Source organism: Filicampus tigris, chromosome 20, assembly GCF_054856515.1.
Source record: "Filicampus tigris isolate MCC_2025a chromosome 20, RoL_Ftig_1.0, whole genome shotgun sequence".
NCBI lineage: Eukaryota > Metazoa > Chordata > Actinopteri > Syngnathiformes > Syngnathidae > Filicampus > Filicampus tigris.
Genome location: NC_141236.1, coordinates 3,481,020 through 3,503,673, shown reverse-complemented (window position 1 = coordinate 3,503,673; position 22,654 = coordinate 3,481,020). Strand labels below are relative to the sequence as shown.

Here is a 22,654-nt window from a genome sequence, read left to right as displayed (position 1 = left end):
TGCACACCAGCTGTGCGGGCACACTTACACAACATGCTCACTAGTAAAGTACACAACGACGCACGGCCCATTGAGCAGGCTGCTCTGATGCCAACAGGATCATTAGCTATGCACTTTCAATTCAACACACTCTGGCGCTAATTAACCAGCATGATCCAGGACTATGCAACCTGAAAAAAATGCATGTGAGAACTACATGGCTTGATAAGCACACTATTTTCATTTCATTATGACTGCCGAACATTAAAACAAAGGCTGATAGCTTTTGTAATCCTGAAGTTTAAGAAATGATATATTCTAGGATCAAAGTATTAAAAAAATAAAAATAAAATAAAATTAAAAAAAAAAAACCACTAGTGTGCTTTTTAACAGGCAGTTCAACATTATCTACTGACAAACAGCTGACATTTGGTACTTTCTTTTATAATTTTTAATACGAATTACACCAAAGTAAAACCAAATTAAAAACTGCACCACCTTTAAATAAGTTAAAATTATTCAATGTTAACGTTTTAGTTTGGTGCCCATCACTTAAAGTGGAAGTGAACCCAAATATGTTTTTTCCCCCAGAAAATGTTCTATTCAGACCCACTAATCTAAACACGGCATTCTGATTAATATTGCGTTTGTGGAATATGAGAAATCCACCCGTTTTTAGCTAGCTCAGGGGGCGGCCATTTCGTCACTTCTGTCGACTGAAAATGACATCACATTTGCTCAGGTAACCACCAATCATGGCTCAGCTTCATAAAACAGGTGAGCCGTGACTGGTCGTACCCTGAGCAACTTCAATGTCATCTTCAGTCGACAGAAGTGACAAAATGGCCGCCCCCTGAGCTAGTTAAAAACAGGTGGATTTCTCATATTCCACAAACGCAATGTTAATCAGAATTCTGTATTTAAACTGGTGGGCCTGCATAGAACATATCCTGGAATAAAATATTGATTTCCCCTTTAAAAAAACAACAACAACAAAAAAACTGAATTACTTGATTTGGTCACATTAGCTTTGTGTGTGCTCTTGGACCATTACTACTTGAAGTTGGCTCATTTGCCGCAAGACATTGAAGAGTTGCCACAGCAATGGGCATGCTCCGCAAACATTAACAGGCTAATTCATGATCCAAAGTAACAGGGGGCCTGAGCGCAATGCAGCACCACCTCCATTCAAGACCCATTAGCATTTCAAACAGGTTCAGCAATACAGTGACGAGTTAACTGCCCATGTAATGACATGCGTTAATTACCTCCACAAGAAGCCCGTGGCACCTGCGTGCCAGTTAAGAAGAAGTGGCCACCGGGGTCACGGTAACACATGCAGCGTGTTTAAACAAATTCACCGCGGTGATAATGAAATGTATGAAACTGATTTGCAGACAGTGCGCCGGTGCAATGCTGACGTTCGGACAGCAGAAGTCGGAGCTAACGCAGCACAGTGCAGAATGTCGCGTGTCACAAACCTTGCAGCATCTTTACGCCGTGTTGTCACAGCGCTGCTTTAATAGCTCTACAAAAGGCAGCCGGCGGCCTCACAAAAAGTAGACTGTAGACTTGCCCTGGCCGGTAGGCCCCACCCACCCAGCTTAGGAAGTTTATTTCTGTTGTACAAGTTTCCATGACAGCTCATAACCACTTTGAATGGTGGTTTACACATTCAAAACAAGGCCAACTCGAGTGGCGGTCGGGCACCGACCTGGGCAGGTTGGATTTCCATACAACGATGTTTCTGGATATCTAACAACCATTTTATTTTTGAATAGCTGCTTGAGAGCATGCGGACACAGGGTGGGCACTTCCATGAATTGATATATAATTAGATGATGACATTTCATGAATAGCCTCAGCTGGTGATTGATGGAAGAGCCACAATTGATATTAATATACACAACTGTAGTTGGAAACAAAGTCCAAAATTAATGTGTGAACTGATGCAATTAAAAAAAAAAAAAAAAAATACTAACAAAAAAATTATTATTTAAAAAGAAAAAAAACAAGACAGGACATTGGCTACGTTTACATGGACACATTTATTCGGATTAAATGCCTGATCTGATAAAAATTCTTCATGTACACATCCCATTGGGAATATTCTGACCCGATCAAGCCTATTTCAATCAAGATTTTATTCCCAACGAGAGGGGTAGTTTATGTCGATTGTTAATCCGAGGAGAGCCAGTGAGTTTATCGGTAGAAGGGTGATGAGGATAGAAATGCCAGGAAAGAGAGCGAAAGAGAAGATTGACAGAATTAGCGAGAGGAGATGAGGGCAATTGGTGTTCGAGAGGAGGATGTAGAAGACCGATGGAAAAGGATGACGCGCTGCAGCTACCCCGAATGGGACAAGCCGAAAGGAAAAGAAAAAAATCATTGCTCGTACACAAAAAAAAAAAAAAAAAAAAGACGACGATGATCCAATGTATCCTTGGAATTTCCAAGTGAGATAGATTAAGGTGTCAGATGGTGCTGTGCGGATTTGGTCCGCATGAGTCTCAATGACGCAGCTGTTCTTATGACAGTCTTAATACTATTATACTGCAGCTTTGTTGATGGGCGAGACAACAACATACAGTAGTAGTAGTTCTTGTGTGGCCACCTTGGCCACTGAGAGGCATCATAATACAATCATGCAGACAAACAAATAAGAATAGTACTTCTTCATACACTACTACTACTGCAAGTGACTCTCTAAATTGCAGTAGTATTACTCATTTTTGTAGAGGCTACAGAATATATGTCTATTATTGATCTATTATCTGTCTACATTGTTTGCTCCACCGTTTGTGTTCAAATTTCCATTGCTTAATTCAAGAGTTCTAAAAACACTACTATGGATACTAATGTATTGTTTGTTAGCATTAAGCTAAACTGACTTTCCCAAGGCCAAGCTTTGTGGTTGTTTTAAATACCTAAAGTGTAATTCTCTTTGTTTTATTTTTAGTTTGACAGTAAACTTCAACTAGGAATGTCATTAAACATCTTGAAGCATTTTTTTTATTTTTTGTTCACTATTTGCCAAACTGCTGCTTATTGTGAAGTGAGTGGAGTTCACTTCCACCATACAGTGTTCGTATCGCTTGCGTTCCTAAGTCAAAACAACATTTCCAAAACAATAAAATAATAATTCTAATAATCATTGGAAAATATCTGCAGAAGGAGGGCTCATCTTGAAAATCTAAGTTGGATCACTCGTACTTCTGTGCACCACTGTAACTTCCTCAAAGGCAATGATTTTCAACTAGTGTGCCATGAGATATCAAGTGTGCTGTGGGAAATTATCCAATTTTACTTACAGTAATTGGCACGAAAAATTATTTACAATTATTCTTTCTTCAACTATCCATGCAAGCAACAAAGTGATTGGCAGAAGCATTAAATGCTCTTCAGCCAGATGACTTTTTGTGACATTGGCCTTGGCTCAAAGGTTGGGAAATGCTGTTCTAAGACCACACACAAACATGAGAGCATTACATGGAAGAATATTTTTAAAATTAAGTCAACCCAAACATTTTCTTTCCCAGAATATGTTCTATGCAGGCCCACTAGTCAAAACACGGCCTTCTGATTAACATTGCGTTTGTGGAATGTGAGTTAAGTAGTCAAATCCAGCCGTTTTTAGCCATCTCAGGAGGCGGCCATTTTGTCACTTCTGTCGACTGAAGATGACATCGAATATAACGACCAATCACGGCTCAGCTGAGCCATGCTTGGTAGTTATCTGAGCCCTGAGCAACTTCGATGTCATCTTCAGTCGACAGAAGTGACAAAACGGCCGCACCCTGAGCTAGCTAAAAACGTGTGGATTTCTCATATTCTACAAACGCAATAATAATCAGAATGCAGTTTTGACTAGTGGGCCTACACAGAACATATTCTTGAAAAAATATATATGTTTGGGTTGAGTTCCCCTTTGAATATGGTGCTAGAATAAATTATTTCAATATTCAAGTGCTACTGTAGTAAAGCTGTAACTTGAATGGCGAGGTAAACGCACGCTGTAGGCTTTACCACATCGTAAGCATCACTCTTGGCCCTCTTTTAAGCTCCAAGCCTTGAGAGTTCAGGCCAACTAGACAATTACACGATCAATTCAATGCTGGGCTAAACCACAGGTGAGTGGCTTTGCACACAACAGCCCTCGTACAAAAAAAAAAAAAACAGGATGGGGAGGGGAGAAGCCACAGTGGGCAAAGCTAATTGTTTACCACAGGCCTATGGAGCCGTCTCCTAGCAACGGCTTTTGACAAGCGGCGTATCAGGTGTGGCTGAACCACGGCCGCCTCCGCGCGGCCTCAGTCGGCGTGCTCATCTATAAACTTAACAGGCCAGCACGGTTGAAAGGAAGTGATTACAGTCCAAGTCGTGACTCAAAGTGTTAAAATGAGGCACTTCTGCGGCTTCTGTCCAACTTCTGCGTAATGTTAAACACCATGTGGTGTATTATGCTGGCCCAATTTTGAGAGGAAGCTTTCCGTCTCATACAAGTCAGGAATACAACAGAGTGACAACAAAGCACAGCCGCAAGCTTCTTGTCTTTTAAAACGGGTCCCAAAATTCGATTAAAAAAAACAATCGTAGTCTGGGTATGTTTTACCATTCATTAAAAAGAAATCAGAAGTGAAACGCCGAGCTAACTTCCTGCTACATTGCTCCCACAAAACCTGTACAGAACCGATGGTGAATCAGATGAGTGATCATAAGGCATTCTGTCATGCGTCTGGAATGATTGTTGAGGAATCAAGCACTTAAAGCCAACAGGAGTGCAATTCTTGGCTGCTACCAGCAGAGGCGCTGTAGGCATTGAACAGAGAACTACAAGACACCTGCTATGTTGAGCTACTCCTACACTCCGCTATGGCGTCATTAATTGGCTCATTCGGAGGGAAATTCATCAATCCAATTGAAATCAACATTTTAAAAACTAATTCATCGATTTACTGTGCGCCATACTGAAAATGTTACTTCTTTCCGAACCAATGACTGACTTGAAGACACCATGAGTTCATTTCCAAACTCAGCGATGGTGTGAATGTGAGTGTGAATAGATGTCTGTGTGTTTGGCTGGCTGGCTAGCTAGCGACCTCCCCAGCATGGAGTGTGTGCCTTTCACCTCAAGTAAGATGGGAGAGGCTTCAGCTGCCTGCAATCCCAGGTGGTAAAGAAAGGGGAAGGATGGATGAAACTGATTAGAAATGAAGGGTTATATGTTCGTAAATCATCCAATTACTATGAATTCCATCCATGGCCTGGAAATGGACTAGGCCTCATTATTGCTGAAGCTTGAACTCAACTTAGTTTTGTCACATTTAACCTGAATATGAACCTGAAAAGACTAGTCAATCACTGGATAAATGTAAAAAATGTATGAATCATAAGAGTTAAAAAAAAAAAATTAAAAAAAAGAAGGGATAACTATGACAGCCGAATTTCAGCAAGTAGTCAAAAGTTGACTGCGTGTTCCCCAGGTCCCACTTTAAAAACCACACACATGGCTGGCTGCACTTGACTGCATCTGCTTGAAAGTGCACGCCGCGTGCATTTGACGGACACGTGGCTCGAGGAGGGAGCCAAACCCATTCAAATAGTTTGGGTTCTATCCAATAAAGGCAGTCTCACACAGGTCTGTGCAGATTAGCACATGGTTTTAATACAAGTCAGCGCTTCCTCTTTTGACACGGTCACATTCATGAATCAAAGCGTTCATCAGTGATAAAAGGTAAGATTAAAAAGTAAGATCAATCACTTCACATCCGGAAGGTTCCACAAAGTGAGGATGCAGACAGCCCAAATGAGATTTTAACTACCTGTTGGCCGGCTGCTCGTTTGACAATCTGCATGGAGGCGCAAAAGCCATGCACGTCGAAAAACATTCAAGTTTCTTTGCGTAGTTCTTTCCAATAGCACGCTGAATAAGAAGTCAATGAGACGGAAATTCTTGAGTGACTTTGAAAGTCAATTAACTCATTCACTGCCAGACCTCTTTTACGCTACCGTTTGAAAAAAAATTTAAAAAAATAAATTCCTGCGACCGAATGGCTGGATTGTGAAAGGACTAGTAAATTCGTCAATGGCAGTGAATGAGTTAATAGTGCAAGAATAAGCTGTACTTCTCTTAGTCGTTACATTATTTGTTAATCGAGTAGCCAAAGCGATCCAGAAAATGTACACTTGACAAATAGTGTTATAATAGCTGAATATAAGAAGTGATGAATGAATGTAATTAATCTGTAAATGGGTCAGTATCACTATGAAGTGCCTTTGGTGTCCTCATCTTTTAACTGTAGCAAAATCCTACAACTGAGGTATTATAAGTAGCGCTGTTCCAATACCGATACTGGTATCGGCGAGTACTAACAAATGCGCCGTTGCTGGTTATTGATAATGGCATCATTCTTTGAATGCAGCGCGCATATTTGCGAGCCGCACACGGGAGGGAAATAAAAGAGCATTAATCAAATGCACATGCATGTTAATATCTAGCCCATGTCACAATCTTACGAAGAGCTATGGAAATAGGCTGTTGATTCAACACACGTATTCAGTGTGTGTATATGTTACAACATAGGGCTGTGCAATTAATCGAAATTCAATTACATTTTCCATTATTACACTCCACGATTACAAAATTGACAATCGTTAAAAAAACGATTATTAATACTAATTTTGAGTTGTTTTGAGGCATGCGCTCACGAGTTACTCCACCGCGCCGCCCTCTCCAACCTAGCTAGCTAGCGAGCTAGCCAGCCATCCAGCCTGTACCCCGCACCCGGCAAGTCACACTGCACACGCTCCTACTCAACGTTCTAACAGAGTAACGGACCTAAAAATGGCACACGAACCGCCACAGGAACGACTTGTAAACAAGCAAGGTAAGTCGAAATCGCTTATTTGGTAACATTTTGGGTTCGCCGTGGAAGACTGTGAGCAAAGACGTTTAAAATGCCAGTTGTTTCTGCACCCACCGGCAACGCGACGAATCTATTCAACCATCGTTTAGTTTACGATGACATTATGATACACCAAAGCAAGAAAACACAGAGTCAGATTTGGCGTCGTGCGCAATGTTGAAACACTGTACGCAGCAACCCCCACCCATCAACACCGGAGAGACACAAAAAGATAACAGAATCTATTGTCCGGACAAGCCTTCCAAATGTTTAGGGCACAGACTCCACTTCGCAATCGGCAAGAGGGATTTATTTAAAATAACATATCTTATGCAAATGCCTACTTTTACTAGCACAAAAATAGAAACCATGCTAAACATTAATATTGTGACTTAAGTTACATTTCTTGTGTAGTCTATAATATGAAGTCAAAATTTTTGTGTTTATTTTTGTTTCAAATTGCTTCAAATGCAATTTGCAAACATATTATTGGTCATTATATTGTAATACAGTTTATATATGGCCTACTGTAATTTAGCAGCATTGTATAGATTACTAGTATGCAACAGTCAACATTTAAATTCGTTTGACCCAATCAGCATATTAAATTTGTAATTTCTCAGAAAAAAATTACTTAAATATTACTTTAAAAACAAAACAAAAAAAGGCTCCAGACAAAGGTCTAAATGTATGGATGAATAGCATATCCGTTATTCTGTCAAAATTGGCATTTTACTCCAAGCAGTTCACTACTTGCAATTTATAATTGCATAGCAAGTTAACTCCAATGCTCTGTTCGTTTATACAAGGAAACCATACTTTAATTTATAAATTTGCACTACATATTTTCAAATAATTTAATAAATATTGTTGGGTCCAAAACTAGCTTAAATTATTATAGTGTTTCAAAGAATTTTGTCTTAATATTTTTTACATGTTTAAACCTGTTCTTGTTTTGTAGCAAAAAAATAATCGTTTGAATAATCTTGATTTCAATTATTACCAAAATAATCGTGATGAATATATATTTATATTTTTATAAATCAAGCAGCCCTATTAGAACAGATACTTCACAAGTGATGATTTAAATATGAATAATTTTACATTCAAATGAGTATGTAATTCTTTAGAATTGCAAGAAAAATAGCGCTTATATTTTGATTTTTCAAATAGCAATGTATAGGTGCAACATCGGCATCAGCCCGTATCGGCATCGGCCGATACTGCACAGCCAGGTAGCGGAACCGGTATCGGGGCCCAAAAAGTGGTATCGGAACAACACTATAAGTGGCCAAACATTTGCACACATATCAGTATAATAATGATAAGTCTCTTAAAATTTTTCCTTCACTTTATTTCAGTGGATGAATTTTGGCCTGTCCCAGAGTGCTCCAAGTATAGTGTGTGTAAAGTGGTTAAATGATACAAAACAAAAGTTTTATAGTCCACGTTATTTGATAAAAATTGAGTGATTTTGAGCATGTGTATTTTATTTTCATAATCATGTAGAACAGTTTGCACGTGTCCCTAAAATTGCTGTCCACCCTGTCATGATGGGGTAACTGCCCTTTTAAGAAACCTTCGGGTGTATTCAGTGACAATATTTAATACCAGCATTTTTGTTCCTTTTTGTTCCTTTAGTGGAGGATGAAACACTGTACAGATAAAGAAAAAATATTTAACTTGTTTTTCATATTTTATGTGTAGTCATGTTTAACGTGTCCACTGTCATAGTGATATCTGTTAATATAAAAACCTCTTTTTCAGGAATTATAAATACAGTTATTCAGCAGTAAAAGGTTTGCTAAATGAATATAGTTGCTAAGTGAATGTCCAACATGTTATTAAATACTAAAATAAGCAAAAAAAAAAAAAATTCTGTCATTGTCAGCCCTGTCAAAAAGCTCACCTATACTATTTTGTGGTTGTCCATTGTCTACTTGCAGTTAGCTTTAACAACATGAATTTCTCACAGAATGTTATCTACATAATAGAATGAAATTGCACATCAATAGAAAATATCAACTTTTGGGGATGAAATGGGGAAATCACAAAGGCACCCCATGGCGATATTGACTCAAATACAAGCATATAGGAAGGATTTAAATAAAAAAAAAAAATCAAGTTGTGGTGTTTCACAAGTATGTAAACAGTTGAGATAGATTCCATCTCGCCTGCGACCAAAATGTGGGCAAGCGTTATGTTAAATGGATGGATGGAATCCATTTTAGCAGGCTGGCATACCATTCAAACATTTGGCTGACCACTTGTTGCTAGGCAGAAATCAGAGGGCTCAATCATGCATGCCCCAAAGAACCTTTAGTATAAAACACACCCATTAGGCTGATTGAAGGGCAACCTAGGGGTGGAAGACACCAAGTAAAAATAATGAAACAACTAAAACCAATTTCACAAATTAACCACTGCTCTCTATTAAATATAAAAATAAATAAAAAACACATTTGAAACGAATGTGTTTCTCCAATAAATTCCAAACCACAAGCTTGGATTGCCTCAATCACATGTCTTTTTACTCGTAATAAAAAAGGCAGAACTAGAGAAGCACTGGAGGCATTCCAAAACATTACACAATCCGAGTCCAATCAGATATTAGCGAAAGCGTCACGCTGGTCACTACAGCGAAACGAAGCTATGAGATCTTGTCACGGAACAAGCAGCTCTTACCAGAAATGCAAGATGAGATGCACTACTGCAGGCTGACGTGGGCAGAAAATGTCAGCAGCGTGTTCTAGATCCTTTAAGGTAAGTTATTTAATTATCTCCACAAATTTAACAGGGACATCGTGAAAATGAAATGACTTTTTAATTGCGTATAAAAATAGAAAAAGTCACTACTTTTGAAAACGTGACAGTGAGCAAGTCATTCTGAATTTTGCTGAACCCGATACCAGCCTGGTTACGCCCTGTGTGGTGGCTTTTCCATGACACTTTTTCGGGTTACAATGGAACCGTTCCTCAGAACATCTCCCAACTAGTTCGAAAACGCAGGCCGTGCAGGCCGATGACCAGGGGCGGAGCCACGGGTGGGCCTGGGCATGCGCAGGCCCACCCAGTGAGATTCATGAAAAAATATATACTTTAAAATTTTGACTAAATATTAAGAATGGCTCCACCCCTGGGCCTGAATTCACTGTCATCTGATAGGCTGACAGAACTTAATTTTGCTAAGCGAGGCGGCAAAGAGCCGGCCACCGGCAAATCCTAAAATTATAGCATATACAGTACACATAATGTTTTACAACAACCCATAACCATATTTACATGTTATGTTATACCTGTATGTGCCGATGGATGAAATCGTGAAGCTTAGCCCATATGAAATTGTAAATATGGTTAAGTATTGTTGTAAAACAATATATGTGCTGTATTTTTATGTCTTTGCGGCAGCCAGCTGTCTCTTCGCTGGCTTTCTTTCCGTCTGTGTGAAAGATTCTGTGCATTTGATGGGCTGTAATTTGCAACTCCACCACATCATGCAACGCGCCGCAAAACCAGGGGCCAGACTGGCCACTTGTGAAATTTTACAACGGAAACCCCGCATACTGCCAGTGCGCAGTCTCGACTCCGCATTTGATTGCTGCCTGTTTGTAACGGAGAATCAACGGAGGCCAGGTTAGGCAAGGCCAGGCCAGGCGTAGCGAGGCCGGGACGATGCGGGGCCAGACCGTTCTGGAACCTGTAATGGAAAAGTGGCTCAAGTTTTTACGGCCATGAATTGGCAGCTCGGGTGCCACTTTACAGCATCAGCCAGACTACGCTGTCTGAAATGTTGTCATGTAATAGCCAAAGGGTAAGCAGAGCTGCAATGGGTTTTGTTGGCTGAGCAGATTGGCACAAGCTAACATTAGCTTCTGATAATGGCACACAACTCGACTGCTCGGTGAAGTTGTCGACGCGTTGGGAGTGGGAGGAATTTTAGGTAGGTGAGGTGTTCACAGGCTGCGCGCCAGATACCGGAATAAACACTCTAGTTGACGTGTATGAAGTACTACCTCCACAAGTGAAAATGCTTTTATTATCAGTAGGCGCGTTCACTTTTTTACTTCCACAGTTGAAGCCACAAAAAAAAGTAACATGACTGCAAGCATAACATGATTTGAATTACAAAAAAAAAAAAAAAAAAAAAACCCTAAAATGGATTTTGTTTGTAAATTCTACTAATCAATCAACAGCAGTTAACTCATTTGCATACTTGTTTGACAGTTCAGAATTGTTAAACCGAAGACGTGACGAGCTTCTACAGCCTGGTGATGTCACAGAGGAGTAGCCGGGTGTCAAATGTGTCAAATGGGCTGTGAGCCAGATGACACGGCCAATGGTACACTGCATCTTTGTTTCCGCAGTGTGCAAAGTGACAACGCCGCACAGCAAGTGACCCTCGCGGGCTTGTTGTGACATCTGCCACTGGAAGAGTGCAGCGCTATCAACCCGGACCACTTTACGGATCACACCGAGGATAAACCTCTTGCCCCCTCTGACCTGAGGTGTCAGGCGCTGCTTCAAATGAACAGAACCTTTGGCATTTATCCTTTCTTCACTATAAAATATATTCACTTGGCACCATATACGTTTACACCGGTTTTCTTGCCATTTTACGTTGGGAAATTGCAATCAGAAATCATTTTGGAACTATTATGCCAGTAATTGTGCAAGATAATTTCTTGATTAATCCTCACAAAAAAAAAAAAAATCTTGACAGATTTACACTGCACAGTCCAAAATACATTTCCAAGAAACCAAATGTGCCAAAAGGATTTCCAACAAAAGCAGATTCGTCATCACGAAAGAAAGCTGATGTTTTCTTGTGCTTGAAATCGTAAACAAGGTCAAATATTTAAGTTAATTCGTTATTACAGCTTTGATTTAAGATAATGTATCATTATTTTTAAAATCATATCACATTTAAGTGTGCGTTGAAAAAGTACTAGGGATAGACCGATTATCGGCCGGGCCGATGTTCTGCGCTTTGACAAATATCGGCATCGGCCTTTTTAAAACATCTGAGGGCCGATAATAAATCAATTTAAAACTGTGTTGGAATCAAAACAAAGATTTGTGAAAGTTTAATTTTCTGTCATTTTGAAATCTTGGAGAACTTCATTTATTGTCGAAAACTATTTAGAGCTTTTATTTTTATTTTTTTCAAGTGTTCTCATTTCACTTTTTAAGACATGCTGACGACCCTGGGTGCTCCTTGAACTTTTTGTTAGAATTTGGTAACACAGATAGTATAGTAGAAGTATATTGTCAAAGATTTATAGTAATAATAAAAAAATTTTTTTTTTAAATCTGCATTACGCAAATCTGAAAAATTGGTAAATAAACATGCCTAAAGGCGTTTCGACAAAGTTAAGAATTTTTTTTTTTTTTTTTTTGCTGCCATTGTTTTCTTTTTTACGACAACTGTATATATCAGCTCCAAATATCGGTTATCGGTCGCCGTGACTACTAATAATCGGTATCGGCCCTGAAAAAAACATATCGGTCTATCTCTAAAAAGTAGGCAAGTCAAACTAGGACAATTAGAGCATGCACACCTAATTCGCCTGCCCAAATCATCATCTATCAACCTTCAACAGTGGGACAAGCTTAATTGCCTTGGAGAGGCCACCTGGCACCCACAGCAGGGGAGGAAGCGGCGGGATGCAAAAAGGGGGAACTCCAAACCAAGGCCCACTCACAACATATTATCATCTCCAGTCACATTAAAGCATTGAGGACACAAGACCGCACCAGACTCCGGCGGGAAGTTGCTCAAGACGCCGACTACAAACGCATGTTAGCCAACCGCAATGTATGACACCGGCTATCCTCCACTTGTTTGCGAAACGGCACACTGTGCATCAATCAGAAAAGTTGCTCAACTAAAAAACAATCACGCCAGCTCAGAACGAAAAGGTCTTTCGAATGACATTGAATCTCTTTGAAAAATGTCAGAACAGCCATTGAGCACACCGCTGTCTCTGGATAGGAACAGCAGCACGGAGACCTCTTCAGGGTCTACACGTGAAAGCATGTCCCCCTGTCCAATTAGCCTGTGGTGGCCTTGGCGGGTGCTTAGCGGTGCACTGGAACCACGCCAAACCTCATACAGTATATCGGGGACACGAGCAAAGAGACGACCCAGGTGACGTTATCAAGCAGTGGGACTGCAACGGGATCCTTGGAAGGCGTTTAGCTACACTCAAAGTAATTGTGCGTCTTAGGATGCCGCATTTGAAGGTCACTAAAATCAATCAATAGCTGGACCTGGATCGAACATGTTAAAAACAGCAATATTGCTACCAGACAAGATAACATCACATCTACTGTTTCTTCGTCATTATTATTATTTTTTTTTCTTAACCCATTAAAGCCGGGAACACACAAGCGAGTTTCTCCCTATAAAGCCGGGAGAGCGGATACGTCATTTTCTTTTTTTATCCAATTCTCTGTCTCTTAGCCAAAGAAATGCATCAGAATGAATGAATATATATATATATATATATATATATATATATATATATATATATATATATATATATATATATAAATAAGAAATATGTTCGTAGACAATGACGATTTCAACGTCTTTATAAGAGAATACAGCAGGGCAATTATCACTATTTTTTTTCACTATTTAATTTTTTAAAATAGTGCTTCACTTGCATCTTCGATTGAAACGGTAAAGATGAATAAACTCGGGCCAGTGTGAAAGCCACGTCTAAGATCTCAAATTGGAAATTGGAATTATGTTCTATCGGCTACAGGGGCTGAGATATTTTGTAGGTTTCGAATTTCTGCGGAATTGTACGGTTTTCAAGGGTGACTCCAAAGATGGCCGTAGGTTTTAGAGCGATGTCTCATGAGGGGCTCTAGGCTTTAATGGGTTGAGACAGCTGAATTGTTTTAAGAAAAAAACAAATTATTGAAGACATAAGAAGACAAGGTGAAATCATTGACCGTGTTTCTTCTCCTGCTATTAATACTACTACGACTGCTACTACAGGCGGTCCTCGGGTTACAAACAAGTTCCGTTCCTACGCTAGCGACGTAACCTGAACGTCCGCGTAAATCGGAAGTAACGCTTTAATACCCCCTAAATCTCTAAAGAAATATCCGATGGTCGTTTGTGTCTCAACGTTCTCCGACGTTTTGATGATATCCGGCTGTTTCCATCGTAACGGCTTTCCGCGTGGCTGAAGCAGTCTCTAGAAGATCGGGCTTTTGTTTTTTGACACGCAAACTCTGGGGCTGGAGACAAAATGGCGGACGAGACTCTGGCATTAAGTCGAAACGGCGTAGGTCGAGTACCGCGTAACCCGAAGACCGCCTGTAGTGCTATTTTCTTCTGTTTGTTTGTATTTTTCCGTAGTTTGGATAACCTGCCCCTCACAGGTCAGTCTTGGTACTATGACAGGCATCAAGTTGAGATAAAAGACTCAAATGTCAGTTGTTCACATCACGCATGATCAAAAGTACGCTTTCTGATTTTTTTTTTTTCCTCATCGTCTAATAATCGTCTCATCACTAATAATTTAAAATCTTTGCCTGCTTTACGGGTTAATATGGCGGTGATACACAACGCTGACTGAAGAATGGATTTTGGATCCTATTGATAGGAAAAGTACATTCATTTGTTGTAGGTATGAAGCACGCCGTTTGCAAAGCCAGTTTTCTTCATTGACTGATTAACTATTAACTTTCATCTTCATAATTGCTGCTGTAGCGGTGCGCAAGAATGCTGGCGCACTTACAGTACATATTCAAGGACATGAACTTGAAACATTCCATATCGTGAATCATCTTTCCAGACGAGAAGTAGACATGCTAACCTGCAGGCTTAATTGCAGCAAAGTCAAACACTTACCGGCCACGCAAATTGGAACGGGATCACAATCTTGCCGGCGTCGTCGATTTTGTTCTTTGCGTTCTTAAAGTTCAACATATTCCCACCGAGAACTTGCGTAGATCCAGCTCCGAAGGTGCAGCCCCCCCCAGTGGTAATGTCCACCTGATACTCCTTGAGGCACACCTTGAAGTAAGTGTCACACTCGTCCTCCACACAGCGCAGATCCCGATGGGAGCTCCTGGAGCCGTCGCAGCACTCCCCGCTCGCCAACTCGCCGTTCACATTCTCGACAGAGATCAGCTGCAGCTCAAAATAGCCTGTTGACTGGGATGCCTGGAAACAACGTTTGAGAAATGCCCACAATTACATGAGAGCCGACACTCGATCACCTGCCTTTCAAGTAGACGATAATGCCCGGTTTTAATCGACGCTATCAATGTATCAAATCGGTTTACCGTGCTTTGTACTTTGCAGTGATGTACAACTGCACACTACCGTACCGAAAGCTGCTTCAACGTGTTTTGACTGCTTTAAGCTGGCTTTACACCGCATGGCTCAAATGACACAATTCTGACATGTATCTTCAAATGGCATTCGAGCACACCCCAAACGAGGAAAAGAGGCAGTTACGTTTGCCATTCTTTGCAAGTGCCGCTTAAACGCACTTGACAGATCTGATGTGGCCTGTCAATGCAAGCTTGAAGTCATCTAATTACACCAATCAGCAACATCAACACAACTGGGTCTGCCATGCAATAATCAAACCCATTGGAAAAACATTGGCTATGAGTCTAAACTACGGGGCGAGCATTGATTGCTAAATATGGTAAATCAGCGGTGTGCCCATTATTAAATAAGAAAAAAAATAACGACATGCAGGGCCAGCAGAGAAATGCCAAAGTTTCATTTACCGGTACATCAATGAAGGGGAAGTGTCAGCCCAACCCAAGTAAATGGCTGATGTTTATTATTTTCATATTACAGTGTACAGTTGTCTTGAGCATGACTTCTTTAATTTACAGTGTGTGTGTGTGTGTATATATATATATATATATATATATATATATATATATATATATATATATATATATATATACACAGTAAGTTACATGAGTTGAAATAAAAAAAAATAAATAAATAAAAAAAACTTTTTTTAAAAGCTGATCTTTATGGGATAGAGTGCATTTCCCAAACAGTGCAAATTCCAACCACAAAACAGATATGAACAAATTCCAGTTTCAATCAAAATGGAGCATTCCTTTCTTTGTAAGGACAACTTTGAAATACAAGCTTGTGCATTGGGTCTCATTGCACTTTGCATGCAGGTGTACTTAATGATAAGACTATAGATTCAATACAGGATTTTTTTTTTTTTGTATAATCACATTGCCCCTCAAAAACAAAGTAATCGAACATATTTGAAACTGCTTATTAGTATGATTCAGTACAGTTGGCCACCACAGCAAACTACAGCTACAATAGTTAACATACTGACAAACAGATATACTCAGACAGTCAGTAAAAAATTGTATCCTTAGGCACATAGATATATATTTTTTAAATGACATTTAGCATGAAAAAAATAGATAAATCATCACATATACAAGACATACCCAACTATACATCATCTTAAACGTCAAAACGCAACGTGCAATGACACAATGTATAACTGAGTGATTTATTTTTGATCACCCACGGGAGTATTCATCCATATTATAACTATTTATATACAAAAGCGACTAGCTACAACATCATGACCACCGATCATTGTCAAGATATTGCGCAAGTAGTCATATGCGTCTGGTGTGCATCCTCCATGATGAGGCATGGCAAAAAAATAAAAAATAAAGTGGAGCGTGCACGTTTTAGCCTCCCTGATGCAAATTGGCTCGCTGTAGAAGCAAATCGGTGCAATTTACAACTCACGTGTGCCCCAAAATACGATCAAAACCACCCCCGGGTGTTAATTGATACCAATAAAAGGTCGGGGAAGGGTTAAGGCGAACAAGTCATTAATCCCTTTGACGCGAGTCTCGTGAAGGCGGCATGATCTCGTGCCCCGCTAATGGCGTCTGCGTAATTGAATGATCGATTAACGTGATGAAAAGAAGGTCCAAATAATCCTACATCCACCAACTTTTGGGCACGGGTGATTAAAAGCGTTTATTTGACGGGTGCGTCAGTGTGCGTGCGTCTGTGTGTGTGTCGATGCTAAATTGATATATATATATATATATATTTTTTTTTTTTTGTTGCAAACGAATCAGAAGCGTCTTACCTTGGCCCATAACGTCAACAGCAGGCACACTATTAGGAAGCGATGTCTAATCCTGGTGCGAGTCCACATGCCTCCGATTAATTAGAGTCCCATAGGAGGAGGGAGGGGGCTCGGTGAGCGCAGACAAACAGCCGCAGAGCCGGCGAACAGCAGCTCCGAGCCTCCTGACATGCAACAACAATAACAAAAGCAAGCCTCTTCGAAAAAAAAAAAAAAAAAAACAACAAAAAACAAAAAAATAAACTAATTACAAAAAAAAAAAAAAAAAATCACACGCGTGTCTCGGTCACACCGCGCCGGGCGGAGCACGCGTGCGCACGGGGCGGGAAGGCTGCAGCGCACTGGTGATGGTCCACGCACAACATTCACACGAGTGGGCTCTGTTCCCCTCCGTCCAAGCTGTCTCCACACGGCGAACTGACTGAGACGTCTCTCAGAGCCACAAGCCCGAGGAGAGGACGTCGGCTTTGATTGACAGCTGCGCCAACCTCTCAGCGCTTGGCCACGGGGCAGGCTGACAGCCAACCGGATTAGGGGGCGGACATTAGTGGGGAATAACCGTCACCCCCCCTCCACCGGCCACCACCACACCAATCCTACCCATTTCTCCCCCTAAAACTTGATTTTTTTTTTAGGGGCTTCCCATTAAGCTTCCGAAGCACAAAAGCAAGTGTTTAATGTCTGATTTATTGTTGGATCCAATTAGTCTTTTAGAGGTGCGTGATAAACTAAATAAACTAAAGAAATACATACATATGTATACATATATAAATAATAGGGCTGTCAAACGATTAAAAATTTTAATCGAGTTAATCACATCTTAAAAATTAATTGATCGTAATTAATCACAATCTCCAAAATATGTCATATTTTTCTGTGTATTTTTGTATTGTATGTATATTATGTATATATATATATATATATATATATATGTATATATGTGTGTGTGTGTATATATACGTATATACACATATATATGTATATATATATAATTTGACGCGATCAATTACAAAATTCAATTACCGCCCGTTAACGCGGTAATTTTGGCAGCACTAATAAATATCATTCTACTGATGAAGAAAAGCATTGAATAATTTAACCCTTCCATTGTCCATGCTCACATAATATTAATAAAGGGATGTTTTTTTTCCCGAATTTTGGGGGGTGAAAGTGGTTATAGCATATTTGGCCTTCCTGTGAGGAGTTTACATGTTATCCCCATCCCCATAAGATTCTTATGTAAGATTCTTATTATTTATTTATTTTTTTTAAAAACAAACTATTCTTCAAAAACGCTAATGAAGATTCAATACCTGTTCATGTTTTCTATGTAAAACGAAGGTGGGGGTGGGGTGAAGGGTAATTGGGAAAACATCCATCCATCCATTATCGATACCGCTTATCCTCACAAGGGTCGCGGTATATATATATATATATATATATATATATATATATATATATATATATATATAAATAAATAGAAAAGATAAGTCTGAGAAAATGCAAATCTGTAGGTGCGTAGGGTCAACTGTCATTTTAAGTTGTAATATCACCATTCACCACTAGATAGCAGACATGGCTTAGTGGCTTAGTTGCACTTGCACTGGTTCTTATACTTCCCTGTACTACAACATGAGTAGGCCTGATTATTTTTGGGGGCAGAATTGAAATTATATGCAGGACAAACATTGTACCTCAATAATCATTAAAATTTTGGCTGACTCCATTTATGTGAAAAAAAAAGGCACAAAATGACTTCTTTCACTTTTTGTTGGTTTTCTGCTCAGCAGTTTTGTGCTGTCCTTGAATGGTAATTTTTATGGACGGCAACATTTTGCACCATATAAAAGAAAATCATAGTATGTGGTTATTTTGTTGTTTGCTTCAAATCCTATGTTGTTGGGTTAGGATATTGCTTCTTTTATACAGTACATGCATTAAGAAATATATCATGAAAAAAATAATATTAAGAGCACATATTTTGCATGTATTTTGTCCATATTTAAAGTGGCATTTTTGTCATCCATCTAGTTAGGAAGTGTGGGGTCCCCTGTGGCCTCCCCAGTAGCATCATGAAAAATTGTGGCCCCCTCAGGCATGTAAGTGGCCCATCCCTGGTCGATATGTATCCTGTGATTGGCTGGCAAACAGTCGGGGTCTACTCCACCTCTCGTCTGAAGTCAGCTGGGCTAGGCTCCAGCACACCCTCGACCCTAGTGAGGATAAAAATACAGTTGGATAAATTATTCTCGAATCAATGTTTCAGAGAAGAGGGAACATGTATTTTTATTTGCAACTATGCACCACTACTTTTATCTAAATTGTCAAGGAACCCTTGGATGTACATATGACTTGTGTTTTGTGTTTATAATCATTCTTAATTCTGTTTTACGCTTTTAATATTTCAAGAGCACCCATGACTCTTCAGAGGTCAACAGTTGCACGTTTCTCTGGGAACTTGTGCAAATGTGGCGGAAATGCAGACAGTTCTCGGGACTGTATCTTGCTCTCTTTTTTGAACACCGGTACCACTGTCCGACAATAAAATACACACATTTATGGCACTTACAGTTTCAGTTTCTAGATTCCCACCATTTTCCTTGATTTAACACACTGGTAAATATAAAATCCATGGAACAGAATCAGTGTACACAAATATTGTAGCACCTGAACATAGAATGACGTTTTTGAATATTTTTTATTTTTATTGGGGGTGTTTTTATTGCTGTCAAATGGCAAAAGGAGAGCTATTTGATTAGAACAGTATGCAGGTGTTAAGAAAAGTGACTATTATATTATTTAGGTTAAAGTTATTCAATTATCATCTAGGCTGACAAAAAAAGTACTTGCTTTTCGGTTGCACATGATTACAATGTGTTAAACTAACACATATGACTTGTCTATTCTTGAGGAAAACACGGAAAAATGACATCGTCTTAACACATTTGAATCATGTGCAACCGATGTACATGTTCGAATGAAGTAAATCCAAAGGATCTTTTTTTTTAGTCTGGATTTTGAACTTAGTTATATGGCACAGAAGACAGGGCATTTGTGGCCCCGCTGCAGATTTTTTATTGGTCCACCGCCTCCGCCATTAGAAGCATAACAAGAAAAAGTTAAAATGTTGAATGTAAGCATACAATTTTTAAAAAATGAAATAAGTCAAACAAAAAAAGTTGAAAGAACAAACTTTGAATGTTACAAGATATCCGACTGTTTTATTTTAAAAAAATATACATTTTTTAAGGTCTTTTTTTTTTTACTTTTTGAGTTTTAGACGTTTTTTAGATTTGAGCGTTATCTCAAGTTATCTTTCTATCCTCTCCCGTACGTATTTGACACCAATCAGGTACATTTTTAAAAGGTATATATTGTCAAGTCATATCATGTATTCATTTGTAGCATCATGACATGATATTACAGTATACACATTATTATAGCTGTTTGGTTTTGTTGTGTTTTTTTAAACCACATTTGTAGGATTACCCCTCCCCCACCAAAATACAGTTTTGCCATAATGCCTAAAATATGTATTAAAAATATTCTTATCTCATTCTTTATGAATGCCAGGATGATCTATTATTATTATTATTATTATTATTATTATTATTATTATTATTATTACTATTATCCTCATCATAAATAGCATGTAACCAAACTACTTGTTGAAAGTTGCATGACACACTTTGAAACTGAAAACGCCAAGATATATGTATAAATCTTTTCTTTAGGAATCTATATGTGAGCTCAAGCCATGCAGAATCTCTTAAGTACGCTCCCTCTCAAATCACCATTTGAAGGTGGCAAATAAATACAAAATGAATATTTGGTTTGTTTCAAACGGTGTTTTTGCTATTTGAGACTTGGTATCAAAAGTGAAGCAGCCCCAGTTTACTGAGGTCCTGCCCTCAAGTCAAGCCTCTATTGCATCAGTTTTAGAGCGCCCTCTACTGTTTTCAGTAAACTGTGTTCAAGCCTCAGAATGTGATCTGAAGTAGCAACACACATTTGGGTCACATCCTGATATGCCAAATTTGTATTTGTCACTATGCAATTTGCAACATGTTAAAATGTGCCTATTGTTTTCTTATATATATATATATATATATATATATATATATATATATATATATATATATATATATATATATATATATATATATATATATATATATATATATATATATATATATATATATATATATATATATATATATATACATATGTTATATCATATGAGAGATAACTAGTGTGAATCATCACGCATCAACAAGTCTGTCTGGAATGTGGCACATAATACAAACTGTATTTATATCCATACTGTAAATACACAGAGTCAAAAGTTGTTTTTTTTGTTGTTGTTTTTTTAGGACATTTGCATTCATTCGTTTGACAGCGCGGTCAGGTGAGCCAACCCATGTTGACAGATGGCAAATGGTGATTTGAGAGGGAGCGTACTCAAGGGATTCTGCATGGGTTGGCGTTTTCAGTTTCAAAGTGTGTAATGCAACTTTCACAGTAGTTTGGATACATGCTATAAAGCGAAAGTCAAGTCAAAAATTATCTTTAAAATATCTTTTATGCGGCCCCACTAGTCTAAACACGGTAATACGATTAAAATCCACCTGTTTTTAGCTATCTCAGGGAGCGGCCATTTTGTCATTTCTGTCAACTAAAAATGACATCACAGTTGCTCAGGGCTCAGGTAACGCTTCTATTTGTCACTCTCAGTGGACGTTTACAAAAAAACTGACAATAAAACAAAAGAGAACTGCACATTGTATATATGCACACTAAAATGTTCAACCAAATAATATAATTTCATCTAATGGAAGTCTGATAGCTTAATGTTAACATACAATGCGAAATTCCATAGAGGGCTTAATGGAAGTTAGCACTGCTGTTGAAGTAAATCAAACAGCTACTAATTTAACACACCTGAATCTACAACACATTCAAATTGAACATGCAACAAGTGCATGTACTGTATTCTCTCTGATCTGGCGGACCAACAACTATTATGAGAGACTGGCTGGGGGCCTTCTCTGCCTCTTCTTGCTCTTACACTCCATCTCTTCCAGTAGACCACAGCGCTGTCTGGCATGGTGCGCAACTCTAAATTCGGACTTGCCTGTATACTGTAAAAATCTACAAAAAAAAAAAAAGAAAATGCTCAAAACCCCACAAATAGAAAATAACAAATCTCGCTATGGCGGCGGAGGCTCAGAATTTGGATTGAAATTATTTTGAAGGGCCTTCTATGTTGCGTTGAAAGTATGTCAATTAAAATGTATTTCTGTCTGAGCCCCCCTACCCTCACCTCCTACACCACCACATTCGTGTCTCTTCTTCATTGGCTGACTGCAGACAGTCAGACCTTAAAAGAGGCAGCCGATAGCCTGATCTTTCACGCGGAGCAACAAGTGCATTTGAGTGCCTTAAGTTGTGTCACACCTGGCTTTGAGCGCTGAAGGAACAATGTGGGTGCGCCTTTCATGACTCCCACTGAAATATGTCACAGACAGATCGGTTTTCATTAATTTGCTATCCCGGCTATTCAGCCAATGTTGAAATATACATTGAGCGATTGTTTTAGTGCACAAAGGGTGTACGCTCAGTGCACACAATGGTGGTAAC

The 22,654-nt window shown here is 39.1% G+C and overlaps 1 protein-coding gene across 3 annotated transcripts in view; it reads right to left on the bottom strand.

The window, feature by feature from the left end:
• The window catches only part of jag2b (jagged canonical Notch ligand 2b), a 56,421-nt gene extending 38,043 nt beyond the window's left edge, over positions 1–18,378 (bottom strand). Inside the window, exons 1-2 of one of the 3 annotated variants that reach the window (XM_086018530.1) lie at positions 17,015–18,378; positions 14,755–15,069 (exon numbers count right to left, since the gene is read on the bottom strand). In XM_086018530.1, coding sequence (XP_085874656.1) covers positions 14,755–15,069; positions 17,015–17,083 — 384 coding nt within the window. In that variant the 5' untranslated portion in view covers positions 17,084–18,378. The remainder of the gene's footprint in view (positions 1–14,754; positions 15,070–17,014) is intronic. The other 2 variants (XM_086018532.1, XM_086018531.1) reach the window with 2 other exon arrangements.
• Between the last annotated feature and the right edge of the window lie 4,276 nt (positions 18,379–22,654).